Raw genomic sequence first — 17,290 nt, 5'->3', positions numbered from 1 at the left:
GTCCATTTTTTAGCTCTTTATACCACCTTTTCCATTTATTGTTGCATTCTGTGTAATGTAATATCAGTCTCATATGTCGTTATTTGTGTTAATGATTGACCGGGACCGGTTGATACAGATACCGTTATCAGGATAATCCGAAGAGGAAACGGAGCGCGCTTGACATCTCGTATGTCCTCAATTACGCAGAAACCAGCGCTCGTCCACGTGGGATGAGAGGAGGTGTAACTTTTGCTATAAATTAAGAAAGCCAAGATGATAACGGAAGACAAAACTGCAGAGCTGCTCAAAAGAAGATGAAACAGTAATTCTGTTGTTGGTGGTGTGCTCTATTTGTTATTTTTTTATTTCAAAGGAAGAGGAGAGCAGCCGTCAACCAGCTGAAAAACATAAAGTAAGTGGAGTACAATCAAACCTCTTTCTCTTTTTTTTTCTTTTTCCAAATCTACTATTTTGCCCAAAGATAAATATGTCTGTACACGGAGTTCAAATAGCCAATGTCACGAGTTTGATTAAAGCAGATTAAATGTGGTGCAGAATCTACAATATGGTGCATTTTCTTTCTTTCTTTCTTTCTTTCTTTCTTTCTTTCTTTCTTTCTTTCTTTCTTTCTTTCTTCATTCTTTTGATTTAACTTTGGATAAATTATATGGAATATAACAATTTTCATTTAATTAAATTAATTATATAATGTATAAACATTAAAATATATTAAATAAATAATATAAATGTGTGTTTGTGTTTATTTTTATTTTTTTTAAATAAATCCAGACCAGCTATTGCTTATTTATTTTTATTTTTATTTATTTATATATATTTTTTTGCGTTCCAGGAAAAGCTGATATTCTGAGTTTTCGGGTGTAGACATGGGTCACCGCTTCTCCAAACGCAGGCTGGAGGGCACAGAGATCTTGTCCCCAGGTCGCGTTTCGGTGAGTGAAGAGGCTCCACCGCATTACTCCTCTTACAGCACCGGCAGTGAGACGGCTATCACAACGGAGACGCCGACACGAGGGTCATCAGAAGTAATGAACTCAAGGCAGGATAACAGACGACCCTCCATATACAGCACCATAGATGCCATGCCGCATCTGGAGTTTTATGCCAACGCTACCGCCACAGGCCGCATCCGACGCAGCAGGCCATCGCTGGAGACGCTGCGCAAGGTTGCTGATGTGAGTCACATGCTTAATTAAAAAATAAATAAAAATAGTGTAGCCTACTACTGAAATAGTGTACTGAAGTGCCAGAGTTCGCAGTTTTAGGAACGCATTTGTAAGACCCTTTTTGACAGTGCCATCTAGCCAATTAGCCAAATCTATTACATCCTAGGAGTAAGAAAAGCAGGCGCACATACAAGACTCACAGATATTTATTTATTTATTTAGTTAGTTAGTTAGTTGGTTGGTTGGTTGGTTAGTTAATTTTATTTTAACGTAAGAGTGGGCCTGGCCATTTTAAACATGTTCCAGTTATTTAGCAAAATAAGTGCAAATAAGTGGTTAATTATGCTGCTAGATGTTGCAAACTGGTTATGTGAATTTTATTTTATTGTTGTATTCATAAACATTTACATTTATTCATTTAGCTGACGCTTTTATCCAAAGCGACTTACAATTGCTATATATGTCAGAGGTCGCACGCCTCTGGAGCAACTAGGGGTTAAGTGTCTTGCTCAGGGACACATTGGTGTCTCACAGTGGATTCGAACCCGGGTCTCTCACACCAAAGGCATGTGTCTTATCCACTGCGCCATCACCACCCCATAAACGCATAAACACATTTAGCGCAAACCATTTAGACCTAGGCCTAAACCGTTTACGGCGCTTTGCTATTCTTAGTTATTAATAGGCCTATTTTATTTTTAAACAGAATGGCCTACATTATATTTGGCACAATGTGAACAGAACAGAATGTGAACAGTACTTTTGCTTTGGCAAATTGCGTAGACTACTTATTACATGAAATATAAGTTTATAACCAGGATACTAACCATAGCCTAATAAAACTAATTTGGTTAAAAAACTCCAGAAGGATACCAACGGTTATTTAGGGGCTGCTTAGGAGAATATGTCGATTTCATTTTAAATAATTATAATCACCCAATTCAGTTGTAGGCCATATTATAAAATACTATGAAGTATGACTGGGACAAAAAAACTAACAAAAAAACACCAAAGTCTAAAGACTAGCCTAAATGCGGTCCTGAAACTACAGTATGGTACCGCAATATCACACTACTCTGTTGTAACGTAGGCTACTTTTGAATGACTCTGTATGATCATAAATTGTGAATATGCATGTATGTGTTGGTTTAGGATGCAGAATCCGGCAGTAACACGGGCGACTCTGGTAGGGGAAGCGTTCCTGCGCTACAGGAGACTGGAAACGAGTCTGAGGACAACGGGACAGGTGGAAAGACCGCCCAGCCAGTGCGCTTTGGATGGGTCACTGGGGTTATGGTAAGAAACCGTGAAACCTTCACATTCGTGCGTCTAAACGCACGCATGCAGACACGCTCTGTTTCTGTCTTTCAGATTCGCTGTATGTTGAACATCTGGGGAGTCATTCTGTTCCTGCGATTGTCCTGGATCACATCTCAAGCAGGAATCCGTAAGCCTGTATTTTTGTAATATATAAAACAATCCCGTAAAGTGGTTACTTTTCAACTGGTCATTCTAGATAAACGGTCTGTGCAATGCAATAATGAAAGCACAGGGTATTTACTTTGGTAAAGATAATGTTGCTCAAGAAATTCCCACATCAAAAACTTTCGTAGAAGGACTTCCCAGAACTGTGTGTAATCTCTGATGAACACTTACTTATCTTTCATGTGTTTTGTCTATTCTGTGAACTGGAGCTAGACATTGTGTCCTATTCTTTTTTCCACTCTCTACTTTAGTTCTTACCTGGTTAATTATTCTGATGTCAGTCCTTGTGACCTCCATAACTGCTCTGTCTGTATCTGCCATTTCCACCAATGGAAGAGTTTCTTCTGGTGAGTCACTAGACAAGCGCTTGACATCATACTGATCAGATTGTGATTATCAGCGATGCTTTGCTGTGTAACTCGTCCTTCACAGTTTGTGCTACAGACTTATGTGACCCTGGACCGCAAAACCAGTCTTAAGTGTCAATTTTCCAAAATTAAGATTTATATTTCATCTGAAAGCTGAATAAATAAGCTTTCCATTGATTTGTTAGGATCGGACAATATTTCGCTGTGATACAACTATTTGAAAATCTGGAATCTGAGGGTGCAAAAAAATAAAAACATAGAGAAAATCACCTTTAAATTGTCCAAATGAAGTTCTTAGCAATGGATATTACCAATCAAAAATGAAGTTTTGATATATTTATGGTAAGAAATTTACAAAATATCTTCATGGAGCAATGATTTTTGGCATGAAAGAAAAACCAATAATTTTGACCCATACAATGTATTTTTGGCTATTGCTACAAATATACCCCAGCGGCTTCAGACTGGTTTTGTGCTCCAGGGTCACATATCATGATGTGACTTATTGGAGCGTATTGTGCTGTTTTATTTCTAAGCAATTGGGCAAAAACTCCAATAGATACTGACTAAACAAAAAAAAAAAGATTATTATCTAGAGGCCAGGGTAAACAGTTGTTTAAAATGTTTAATGTGGATCAGAATGGTCTGGATTTGGAAAGGTTGGTCCAGATAAAAACATTTTAACTACCCATTTTTTTAAGATATGATACAATACGATAGCTCAAATCCAAATTGCTTTAGATCAACTGGGCCCAGAATATCACAGTTGCCGCCACAAAGCAACCAGCAGGCATCATATTTCTTTATATTTCTCACTCGTATCTCTCCTCCACCCGTCAGGCGGCGCTTACTTCATGATCTCCCGTACTCTGGGTCCTGAGTTGGGGGGTCCCATCGGTGTGGTGTTTTCTTTCGCCAACGCTCTCGCTTGTGCGCTCAACACAGTGGGGTTTTCGGAGACCGTCAGAGATCTTCTCATTGTAAGAATGACTCAAATGAACACAGACTTCATGACATTGTTAGCTGTGCATGTTATGCCGATTGTAATATGAGAGCCTATATGTTTATGATGCAACAGGAATATGACTCCCAAATTGTGGATTCAATCAATGACGTCCGAATTGTAGGATCTATCACAGTCACTGTGCTGCTTCTCATCTCATTGGCTGGGATGGAGTGGGAATCTAAGGTACAATCCTGAAAATAAACACGCATTTTACAGTACAGACACCATATAAAACTTGAGTGATGCTTCGGGAAACATCTTCATTCTGCTTGTGAATAATTGAATTATGTGTGTGTGTGTGTTTTTGTGGGGGTTTATTATACATATTGTGTCACCAGCATTTGCTGAAAATTATTTATTCCTTGTCCATTTACTTTACATTAACTTTTTTTGTCACCTGAAGCCATTCGATGTAAATTTTACTTGCAATTCTTGGTTTCAAGTAAAGATAACATTTCCAAAAAAGTTAAACATTACTTTTTTTTTTTTTTTTTTTTTGTGTATCAAATTTTTAGAGAGTTACACTTTTTTATTTGATATATTTTGAGCCTGCAGTTTCTTCACACACCTCTAGAGGTTCACAAAGCCCTTGTTATGAAACACGGAGTCAAATCATCAGCCTATAATGTAGTGTTTTCCTTTTCTTTTCATTCTCATAGACTCAGATCCTGTTCTTCTTGGTTCTTATGGTGTCCTTCATCAACTATTTTGTTGGCACTGTGATTCCACCGACTGCCCAGAAACAGTCCATTGGTGTCTTCAGTTACCGCAGTCAGTGTGAAGCGTGTCTGCTTGCATGCGCCGCATCCTGCAAATCTTTTGAAACAAACTGTCTGTCAAGAACCAAATAGGTTTTAGTCAGTTCCTAGAAGTTTAACTGGTTTAGAAATATTTAACTTCTATAAAACCTGACAAGATTACTTAGTACCATACAAATGACTGTAAAGATTTATGCAATATTTGCTTGAAAATAAAAGTTATATCATTATTGACTTTTTTTTACGTTTATGGGTTTGGAATAACATACAAAACAGATATTTTTCTGTGAAACAAAGGCACAAATTATTTTCATTTATGACTTTAGTTTTGGTCTTTTCAACTACTTTTAGGGTGTCTTTTTGCCCTTCACTTTAAAGTGTTATATGGGGGAAAAATGTTATGAAGTGAAAGAAAAAAAAACACTAAATTGTTCAGTTGTTCATTAATAGCATACAGGTTTAAAGCAACATAAGAATGGCTAAATTAAGGCAGGAGTTTCATTTGTGGTGATCGTTTCCTTGCAACACACTCTAGAAATGATTGTGCTAAATAACTAAAGTATTTTGATGACAACATTGTTTTTTCCAGGCGAGATCTTCTTGGAGAACCTCTTCCCAGACTGGAGAGGTCAGGACGGTGACTTCTTCCGAATGTTTGCCATCTTCTTCCCATCTGCCATTGGCATCCTTGCTGGAGCAAACATCTCAGGAGATCTGAAGGTCATTAACATCTGCCAACATGCCAAAAACAAAGACACTAATATTATCATTATTATTATTACTATTATTATTACAGTTCTTGAATACATAAATGAATGAATAATGTTTTTGTGACAGTGATTTTGATTAGATACTTATTAGCCACTGATCATGGCTCCAAGGTGTTCATCAAATCCTGTGTTTGTGAACGTTTCAGGAGCCTGAGATTGCCATCCCAAGAGGGACACTGATGGCCATATTCTGGACCACCGTTAGCTATTTAGCTATTTCGTCAACTGTAGGTGAGTATTTAATGAAGTTTATTGCCAAATTAATATGCCATTATGGGCAATGTGAGTTGAGTATCTGCACCAATGTTCAAGAAGTCTATTTGTGACACTGGACCACAAAAGCATTCATAAGTAGCACAGGTATATTTGTAGCAATATCCAATCATACATAGTATGGGTCAAAATTATATTTTTTTCTTTTATGCCAAACATCATTAGGATATTAAGTAAAGATCATGTTCCATGAAGATATTTAGTAAATTTATTACCGTAAATGTATGAAAACCTCATTTTTGATTAGTAATATGCATTGCTAAGAACTTCATTTGAACAACTTTAAAGGCGAATTTCTTAATATTTTGATTTTTTTTGCTCCCTCGGATTCCAGATTTTCAAATACTGTCCGATCCTAACAAACGATACATAAATGGAAAAATTATTTATTCAGCTTTCAGATGATGTAGAAATCTCAATTTTGAAAAATTGACACTTAAGACTGGTTTTGTGGTCCAGGGTCACATTTATTATAAATAATAATCATTCTAGGCATATTTTTCCAGCCAATGCAGTTAATTAGTATAATAACCACCTGTTCATGCTTGTAAAGCAAAATATACATTTTCTGCATAAGACTTTTTTTCTAAATGAAACATCTTCACTTTATCTTTGATTAATTTTAATAAATGTTTTATACATTTCTTATAGAGTGGAGGTTTAAAAGCCTGTGTTTCTCTGGCAGGAGCGTGTGTGCTGCGCGACGCCTCCGGTAACCTGAACGACAGTCTGCCGCTGAACTTCACCGAGCCGTGTGAGGGTCTGAGCTGCGGTCTGGGCTGGAACTTCACCGAGTGCCAACAGAGCGGCACCTGTTCCTTCGGCCTCTCCAACAACTTCCAGGTGAGTGTCCTTACTCTTGAGAAGACACCAGTCTTCTCACCTAAGGCTGTGAACTAGAGTCATATTTTGGTGTGTGAATGTAAGACGGGTTAGTCCAGTGGTTATAGTTGATCCACTAAACATAAACATAGTGAAAAACCCCTGAACTGACAGCCAGTGATTATCAGGAACTTCTACTGAATGGAGCAAAGCAAAACAGGAAAGAGAGTTTGACATGAGAAGAGGATCAGTAGATAATGACACCATATTCGGTTTAATGCAAATGATCTACAAAAGATGTGGCCCAACCAGGCTGACCAAATGAAGACGAGGGATTTTAGGTTTTTTGCATGATTTTTGTCACAGCGTTTTAGAGAAACTTAGTTTCGTAATCATTTATCTTTTTTTTTCTCTCTGTTTTTCCTCCTTTCTTTCTTTCTTAAATGGCTATTTATAATTTTAAGTTAATTATCATTTTATTGATTCATTCCTTCCTTCATTCATTTTGGAAGTTGCATTGAGTGTGTGTATTTATATGGTTTATCTTGACAATATATAATTGTAGGTCATTTATAGTTGAGTTTAATTAATCAAACTGTACACTACTCTTCTGAATCACTCTTTTAGACGCTCCACTGCTTTGACAGATGAAATCATTTTGCATTAATGTGGTTTCCCGCTCGAATCCCCAGGTCCTGATCCAGGTCTCCGGCTTTGGTCCGTTGATCTATGCGGGCATATTTGCGGCCACCCTGTCGTCAGCCCTTGCGTTTCTCGTTTCCGCACCCAAAGTCTTCCAGGTAAAATGGCATACTCTGAAATAGATAATAGTTAATATGCAACTTCATAAGCCTATGAAACAAAACACTTCCCCCCCTCACCTCCTCTTGGGACAGTGTCTCTGTAAAGACAACATCTACCCTTACATCGGCTTCTTTGCAAAGGGTTATGGGAAAAACAACGAGCCACTGCGAGCGTATCTGCTGTGTTACATCATTGCCATGTGCTTCATTCTGATTGGTGAGTCGAAAAGCAACATAACACAACTTCAAAGATAATGTACACTTATGTATTACATGCACATTTGTTTATGGCTAACTGGAATAATAAAAACTCCATCTAAAACCATTTTAAACAATTTTGCTAATGCTTTAGCATGCAGCTTTTATGAGCTCATTTTAATTCAGAGATTAAATATTTGCAGGATAATTTGCAGGACAAAAAAGTGCTTAAATGCAAAAGGTGACTAGTTGCTGCTAGACTATTTGATGTATGCTGTATGTCTGTGTATAAATCATTTTTAATATCTCCACAGCTGAACTGAACGTAATCGCTCCCCTGATCTCAAACTTCTTCCTCTGTTCTTACGCTCTCATTAACTTCAGTTGTTTTCACGCTTCTATCACTAATTCACCCGGTGAGTAAAAATAAAATGAATTCAAATGAATCGTATTGTTTAAGACTGAATAGGTTAAACGCACATAACATTACATTGAAGTGATTGCGATTGTTGAAACTTTGCTGTTGGAAACTGTTATGAATAATAAAGAATGTTTACACAAGTTATGAATGTACAATGATAGTCAAACAAAAATGTAATATGTAAACAAGTAATGCTTACATTTAAGCTGCTTTTTGAAAGCCTATTAAGTCCAGATCTACTGTATATTAACACTTTTTTCCTGAACATGTCTTCTGCTCATTGTCAGGATGGAGACCATCGTTTCGGTACTTCAGCCCCTGGACGGGATTGTTTGGTGCCGTTATTTCTGTCGTACTGATGTTCTTGCTCACCTGGTGGGCAGCACTCATCGCTTTTGGTTTAATCATCTTCTTATTTGGCTACGTCGTCTATAAGAAACCCGGTGAGATGTTGACCCTTCAAAATAACGATTGCACTGAATTGTATCCTTTGATTGTAAAATGACGAGGATGTCTGAATGTTTGTTTATCGTTCAAGAGGTGAACTGGGGTTCGTCTGTCCAGGCCAGTACCTACAACATGGCCCTGTCCTACTCCGTGTCTCTCGCAGGAGTCGAAGATCACGTCAAAAACTACAGGTCAGATAGAAGAGAATGAGAACGAGGCTGTGAGCGATAGAAGCACAATCCATTTTTAATTCATGTTTCTGGTTTTATTGGGAATAATTTGTCAGTGCATGTTATTAAAATGCTTTGTGTTCTTTGAAATCATTTTAATCACAAAGGGGCTATATGATAATGATAACCAATAGCGGAATAGCTATAGTCATAAATAATTATGAGATAAAATAGTTATGACACAAGTCAAACATTTTAAAGAAAAACTGACAAATGAAAATTTAGACATTTTAATTTGTCATAATTTTGATTTAGTATGTCAATTATGAGATGACATCCATTTATTTTTTGGGTGGAATTGGGCTTCCATAGTTATTCACCATCTGATGATGATAATAACTAGTAATAATCAAGTCCTGTCCTGTTTTATCTGCTAAATGCTCAACAGCAGTTCAACCCATTGAATAGACTCACTTTGGTTCACTTTAATTAAAATAATGTTTACTGTGATATATTTACTCGTCTCATCAGGCCTCAGTGTCTGGTTCTGACGGGTCCTCCGACTCTGCGTCCAGCGCTGGTGGACTTTGTGGGCTCTTTCACTAAAAATGTCAGTTTGATGATTTGTGGCGAAATTCTCATGGTAAGAACCAGCTGAATGATGTAGAACTGCTTCAGTTTTCTTGCTTTGGCAATTAAAAAACTTGAGACAGTTCAGATCATGGTTCTGTTTCTTGCTTTTAGGATGATGCGAAGTCTATTTCTCAGCGCAATTCTAATGACATGGTAAAGTGGCTCAATCAGAGGAAGGTTCGTTCCTTCTACACGGCCTTCAAGGCATCCAGTCTGAGAGAAGGAGCCCGGAATCTTCTACAGGTTACTAACACCTCGATGCTTCAGTGATTAAACATGAGTAGAACAGATCACTGTGCTTTTTGCATGAATTATTACATTCAGTTGTAATTTCAGTGAGACAATTACTGCACTTTAAAATGGTTTATGCATAAAGCATTTGTGATTTAATCTCTGCTGTTTATTGAAGTTTTTATTTTCCTAATGAGATTATTTATTGGTTTATTTTGTTTAATGTTCAAAATATGATACCCCCCCCCCCCCCACTCTCTTAAGGCTTCTGGTTTGGGAAAGTTGAAGCCGAATATACTGGTGATGGGATTCAAAATGAACTGGCAGGAAAGCAGCAGTAAAGGCATAGAGGACTATATCAACACCATACAGTGAGTGAAAATAACCTTGCAGTTCCAGAGATTTGTACAGAAAAAATTAACATATTTTGTGCACAGTAATGCAAAATCTCATTCTCTTGAGTGCAATGCGGAAACAAACATTATTTCACTTGTAAAGTGTTTATACACCATGAAAGTTTTAATTTTTCTACTTTATGCTGTTTTTAATAATAATAATTATAAACTTGGTAAAGTAACCTTTTCTAAAGAGAATCTCTGTGAAGAATGAGAATTTGGAGGGAAAATATGAAAATTGGAGGACAAATGTGAAAATTTGGAGTAAAATTTTTAAATTTGGCAGGAAAATTTGAAGGGAAAACATGCATAATTGTCTTCATGTAAATTACTGTGACCTGGACATGTTTTTGTGAGATTCACTCGACTATTTTTGTTTGCTCTCAGTGACTCTTTCGATTCCAACCATGGCGTGTGTGTTCTCCGCATGATTGACGGACTGGACATCCGAGACGAGTTAGAGACTGAGGGTATGTTGTGTGTGTGTGTGTGTGTGTGTGTGTGTGTATGTGTTGTACGATAACTGAACAATTGCAGTAATTGTATGCTGTGTGTTTGACAGTGAATCAGGCTTTTGAGGTGGACGAGGCCATAGATTCTGACGATCAGATTTCAGACGCTGATTCAGGTGAATAAACCGATCGATTCATATTCTCTTTGTTCTTTAACCTTATCTCGCTCCTCGGTTCTCCTTTCATCTAATTCTGCTCTTTTAGATGTTGACAACACAAGGAACATGCCGATCGACCAGATCAAAACTGTGTTCCAGAGCAAACAAGGGAAGAAGACCATCGATGTGTACTGGATCTCTGACGATGGAGGTCAGATATGCATTGTAATCATTACAAGGCTTCAGTCGTCATAATTTGGGTTTGATAACCCTTCAGTTAACACCAAACAGTTGAGTAATGCAGTTAAAGTCCTTAAACTCTCCCTTTCTTTGTCTCAGGTTTGACTCTGTTAGTGCCATACTTGTTGACAAGAAGAAAACGCTGGAGACGGAGCAAAGTCAGAGTGTTCGTCATTGGAGAACAGCAAACCATGGAGAACGACCGCAAAGAGTGAGACTCGTGAATCATTTTAATCGTTTGACTGTTGCCGATAGGAAAAGAAAAAGTGGCAGAGGAGATTTGAATATCTCACATTTTCTCCTACACAGCAATTTGATTAAATGGATAACTTTTTATAAGGTCTCCTGCTTCTCAGATGTTTCTTCTTCAGAATCAGAATGAGAATGAGCTTTATTGGCCAGGTATGTTTACACATACAAGGAATTAGTTGTAGTGACAGAAGCTCCACAGTGCAACAGAAAGACAGCAACAGGACAGGACAGATAATAAAAGAATAATATACAAATGACCAAATAGGCAATGTACAAAACAGCAAAAACACAATATATAATATAGACAACTATGTATGTACAGGTCAAGTATGTGCAAATTAGAAATGAGAAATAAAAATAAAATAAGTGAGTGTGGTGAATGGATAATGTAGTATAGTTGTGTGTTCCACGTTTATTGTTGAGTGTTCATGAGATGAACTTTTTCTTAGAAGGAAAAAGTTCCCAAAAGCAGAACAGATCTCATGAATGTCTCAAACTGTGCTCGGATTTGCCTAGTTATGCAAAAGTCTGCAATCAAAAGTCAGTTCTCAATATGAACTGAAGTTACTATCAAATTCCTCCAAGATCAAATGACCGCTTGCTGTTTCATCATTAGAATAATCTGATTCGAGCACATCAGATCAAATTATTTCAAATCATGAGGGTCATTAGAATCATTAAGATTTCACCAAATATAACTGTTTGAATGATCAGAATCATCTAATTCAGAAAAATCAAAATCAGGTTATCCGAATCATTAGAATAAACAATCATTTTAATCACCTGAATCAATAGGGGCCAAATTATTAGCCAGCAAATTTATTAAACTACATATATATTCAAGTTCCTTTAGAATGCAAAGCCTAATTTTAAAAGCAAAGAGCATTTTGCATTGCCTGCTTGTATTTTGAATATTTAGATAAAAGCTGTAACTTACTGTAACTCGGTACACAGATTTGTTCTTGAATATGTATTAACTAACCTATTAATAAACTCTCTTTTCTTGCTCAGAATGATGACTTTGCTCCAGCGTTTCCGACTGGATGTTCACGATGTCATTGTGATGACGGACAGCGAACGGCCGCCCCTTGCCAAAAAGTAGGTTTACCCCCAACGCGTGTGAATGTAATTCATATGAAATCAATTTGAGGCAAAGAAAGAGATGTGCTCTGGTAATAACAACTGAATGCTGTAATAGAACGTCTTTGTTGTCATTAGCATGAGGCGCTTTGAGGAAACGCTCGCCCCCTTCAGGCTGAATGAGGGACAGCTGGACGAGAGAACGGCGCAGCAGCAGAGGACAGAGTTTCCGTGGAAAATCATGGACAAAGAGATGGATGCTCTGAGACTCAAGGTGTGTGTGTTTTTGACAGAGGTGGAGAGTAACGGATTACATTTACTAGCGTTACTGTAATTGAGTAGCTTTTTTGTGTACTTCCACTTTTTAAAGTAATTTTTAAAATCTGTAATTTTGATTTTACTTAAGTACATTTTGTTTAAAGTATTGCACTACGCTACATTTTAAAACGCATTAATTACTGAGTAAAAAAAAAAATTGCTCACCTAGCAGCTCAAACTAGAAGCTTATAAAATCTCAACATCATCACCCCTTCGCAAGCTTGTAGAGGTAAAGACTTGCATCGTTGCATTGGTGGTTAAAATTAAGCTTTGATAGTTTAGCAAAAGGTTTTGCACAACTTAACCAAAAATACAGTGCTGCAGGGTGTGCGATATACACTCACCTAAAGGATTATTAGGAACACCATATTAATACTGTGTTTGACCCCCTTTCGCCTCCAGAACTGCCTTAATTCTACGTGGCATTGATTCAACAAGGTGCTGAAAGCATTCTTTAGAAATGTTGGCCCATATTGATAGGATAGCATCTTGCAGTTGATGGAGATTTGTGGGATGCACATCCAGGGCACGAAGCTCCCATTCCACCACATCCCAAAGATGCTCTATTGGGTTGAGATCTGGTGACTGTGGGGGCCATTTTAGTACAGTGAACTCATTGTCATGTTCAAGAAACTAATTTGAAATGATTCGAGCTTTGTGACATGGTGCATTATCCTGCTGGAAGTAGCCATCAGAGGATGGGTACATGGTGATCATAAAGGGATGAACATGGTCAGAAACAATGCTCAGGTAGGCCGTGGCATTTAAACGATGCCCAATTGGCACTAAGGGGCCTAAAGTGTGCCAAGAAAACATCCCCCACACCATTACACCACCACCACCAGCCTGCACAGTGGTAACAAGGCATGATGGATCCATGTTCTCATTCTGTTTACGCCAAATTCTGACTCTACCATCTGAATGTCTCAACAGAAATCGAGACTCATCAGAGCAGGCAACATTTTTCCAGTCTTCAACCGTCCAATTTTGGTGAGCTCGTGCAAATTGTAGCCTCTTTTTCCTATTTGTAGTGGAGATGAGTGGTACCCGGTGGGGTCTTCTGCTGTTGTAGCCCATCCGCCTCAAGGTTGTGCGTGTTGTGGCTTCACAAATGCTTTGCTGCATACCTCGGTTGTAACGAGTGGTTATTTCAGTCAAAGTTGCTCTTCTATCAGCTTGAATCGTGTTGTGGCTTCACAAATGCTTTGCTGCATACCTCGGTTGTAACGAGTGGTTATTTCAGTCAAAGTTGCTCTTCTATCAGCTTGAATCAGTCGGCCCATTCTCCTCTGACCTCTAGCATCAACAAGGCATTTTCGCCCACAGGACTGCCGCATACTGGATGTTTTTCCCTTTTCACACCATTCTTTGTAAACCCTTGAAATGTTTGTGCGTGAAAATCCCAGTAACTGAGCAGATTGTGAAATACTCAGACCGGCCCGTCTGGCACCAACAACCATGCCACGCTCAAAATTGCTTAAATCACCTTTCTTTCCCATTCTGACATTCAGTTTGGAGTTCAGGAGATTGTCTTGACCAGGACCACACCCCTAAATGCATTGAAGCAACTGCCATGTGATTGGTTGATTAGATAATTGCATTAATGAGAAATTGAACAGGTGTTCCTAATAATCCTTTAGGTGAGTGTATATTGTCTGCGATAATATCGTAATTGTTGTTTTAACGTTGTGCGATTTGACATTCAGTATTTGCCCAAAAACCAAACAAAGCACTCCTACAGACTGCCATGAAGGCTAGTAGATTAGACTGGTGCGCGCATTTAGAGGGCGTTCTTTCACTGCGTGATTCAGTCTGTTAAAATGCATTTAAAATGATCACAAAATTGAAGATATAGGGCCAGAAAATAGTAGTAAATAGTAAATCAATATCACACGAAGAGTGCCGTTTTTCTCCAAAAATCAGCATGATTACATATATATGTATGTATATATATATATATTATAAGAAGTTAATTAAGAGACTTGCGTTTTAGACACCATATTGCCTGTTTTTGCTCTATTTCGACAAAAATAATCCCAAACACAGCCACAGCACTGTTTTGCTTCTCTGAGCAACATGACGGTGATTTAAATGAATCGGTTCAGTCGCAATGACTCTTATTAACAGTGACTTGATGATACCTACTGGCAGTTTTAATTTCACATTTAAAGTATCTTTTGATTTTAAATTATTTTAAATGAGTATTCAACATTTTATGTTGCATTTGTAATTGCAGGTTAAATGCATTCATGTCCTGCATTAAACAGTGTGTAAATACGTCTAAATGCCACTTCAGATGAAGCTTCTGTGTTTCCTTTGCATTGCAAAGATGACTTTTGTTGATATTGATTTAATTTGCCTGGTAACAGCCCAAATGTCTTATTATTCTAAATAACTGATTCCTTTAATTAAAAACAACTAGTTTGAGATTTATAGGCTTATCCCAGGGGTGTCAACTCAGTTCCTGGGGGCCGCAGGCCTGCAGAGTTTAATTCCAACCCTGCTCCAACACATATACCATGTAGTTTTCAAATAAGCCTAAATTATTAGATTAGTATAGATATAACCCTAATTAAACACAGCTGATCCAGTGTTTAATTAGGGTTATATCTATACTGTGTAGGGCTGTTTGCCACCCTTGGCCTACCCCATTTTCATTCATTTCATTAAGGTGCTTTTACTTGAGTTAATTATTTTCGTACTCCTTCCACCTCTGGTGTTTGACCTCAATGTCCAGCTACAATATTAAATCCAACTCGCCAGCTCAAAGCCTCTTTCCTCCTTTGACAGTCAGAGAGGAAAGTGCGGCTGAATGAAATCATACGGAGGAATTCGAAGCACGCCGCGCTGGTTCTAGTGTGAGTATTGACTGTAATTCCATTAACCATTACTGGCTGCTGGTCAATATGTAATTCATACACAAAGCACAATCTGATAATATTGGAGTCTCATAAATCATTTACATTTGAAATGTAAGAATCATAATGTGAAGGTAAACACGCCTGTTAATTATTATTAACCATGTGTGTGTGTTTTAGGTCTCTCCCCGTACCGCAGGCGGATTGTCCCAGTTCTCTCTATATGGCCTGGTTGAGCACGCTGAGCTGCGGTCTGCACTGTCCAGTCCTGCTCATACGAGGAAACCAGCAGAACGTCATGACCTTCTACTGCCAGTAAAACAGACACGCCATTTAATCACTCATCCTGACTCTTTAAGGCAAGACACTACACACAAACTATTTGCCTTGTTTCATTTTTCAGAATAGTGGAAGGAAAACATTCAAAACACACTTAAGTGCTTATTTGCACTTTCTCTCTTTGTGTCTGTAGATTTCAGTTACAATCTATATCTTTAAAGGCCAGTTTCTCAAAATGAGTTCACTCCAGCAGCACTTACATTAACCAAATTGTACAGGTTTATTCCTGTCTATATTCTGAAGGTTTCTGGCTTTCCATGGTATTTTCTGATTTACGGAGTGAATTCCCTCTGAGAAAACCATTAAGTACAATGTGTCAACAGAAGGAAACGAGAATTTTGAACCTAGCTTTGTATGTAAATTAATGCATATATAAGAGTTAATAATATAAGATATCAAAAAATTTGTAACACAAATAATAATAATAATTTACTTAATTACTGAATTGAAAAAAATCTTACTGTAATCAATCCACTGGGAAACTATGGTAATATCATACGTATTAGTTATTTTTCCCCTGTCTTGCCGTAACAGATGTGTGGACTTACTTGCACATGTGCAATTCATGGGTTTATTTGTTTGTTTTTTATTGCATTAAAAATATCTAAAATAAAGTACAGCAGCCCCAAAATATATCTGACCACTTGTCACACTTCAAAATGTTGTTGTTGTTTGTTTTTGGTAATGGATTTTTATTTAATACAGTGACATTCTGATATTTTGACTCTAACTTTATTTGAGGCCTCTGTAAATTTACCTGCATAAATATATCAAGTCTTCTGTTGAATGTTTTGTCTTATTGTTTTGACTCATTTATTATTTTGCTTAAAGCTTGTTATATGTATTATCGTATATCTATGTCTGTGTTATGGAAGTCTTGTATGGTGAAAGGGAAGTTGCTGGAAATAATTAAAATAAATGAGTTTTTCATGTCAATGCTAAATATTTAAATTTGTGCATTATTTATTATTGTTGAGCTTTGTGAGAGGGCAGCTGCGTACACAAACACTCCATGAATCTGTGTTTATTTCAGCTGTAATGTTCTGTACATGTTGTGATCATTAATTGTTTCTTTGCATGTGATTGAACAGCTTTTATAATGTTTTTATTGACATGTTCGTCATTGTGCTAAATTGTATTTTTCACATTGAAAAGCAGATCAAAACATGCTTGTAATTCATAATAATCTAGTATTTGTATGCAGTCAAAAGTATTCATTATAATGTTTGGTCAATGAAATGTAATTTCACAAAGCAAGAGCAAATAAACTTATTTTAAAATATTATAATTGTGTCTTGTTTAAATTGCATGAAACTTCTACCCTGAAATAAGGTCCAGAGATCGGAGACAAAGTGCTTTCCCATGTCTATTCTATCCTTTCAACCGAATTGTCAACCTGTATAATCAAAGATGGATTATACAGACATAAGAACATGTCAAATAAACATATATATATATATATACAGTCATTGTACAAGAGGATTAAACAGCTGATTTCAGTTAGGTAGTCACATTTACTGGCAGTAGAAAGTCATGACGTTCTCCTGGTTTCCTCGTATGGGCAGGACGGGACAGTGGATGCCGTAGCTCAGCGCATCCAGCCAGGCCATATAGAGAGAACTAGGACAGGTGACATCAGGGACTGGA

The 17,290-nt window shown here is 37.4% G+C and overlaps 1 protein-coding gene across 1 annotated transcript; it reads left to right on the top strand.

Moving 5' to 3' along the window:
- Positions 1-866: 866 nt before the first annotated feature.
- On the top strand, positions 867-15,623 carry LOC306882938 (solute carrier family 12 member 3-like; the record flags this gene model as incomplete). The annotated part of the gene is made up of 26 exons (XM_079437949.1): positions 867-1,175; positions 2,319-2,462; positions 2,538-2,613; positions 2,903-2,998; positions 3,860-3,999; positions 4,098-4,208; positions 4,685-4,796; positions 5,373-5,503; positions 5,700-5,784; positions 6,512-6,669; positions 7,341-7,448; positions 7,545-7,668; positions 7,964-8,065; positions 8,358-8,513; positions 8,609-8,708; positions 9,219-9,330; positions 9,432-9,563; positions 9,816-9,922; positions 10,334-10,416; positions 10,509-10,574; positions 10,663-10,767; positions 10,896-11,007; positions 12,060-12,146; positions 12,267-12,402; positions 15,237-15,304; positions 15,485-15,623. The coding sequence occupies 26 exons, from the start codon at positions 867-869 to the stop codon at positions 15,621-15,623; spliced, it is 3,099 nt and encodes a 1,032-aa protein (XP_079294075.1).
- Between the last annotated feature and the right edge of the window lie 1,667 nt (positions 15,624-17,290).

Source organism: Barbus barbus (assembly GCF_936440315.1).
Source record: "Barbus barbus genome assembly, chromosome: 2".
In the NCBI taxonomy this organism is placed as follows: domain Eukaryota; kingdom Metazoa; phylum Chordata; class Actinopteri; order Cypriniformes; family Cyprinidae; genus Barbus; species Barbus barbus.
The sequence above is the reverse complement of the archived record's forward strand: the minus strand, read 5'-3'. Positions and strand labels throughout refer to the sequence as shown.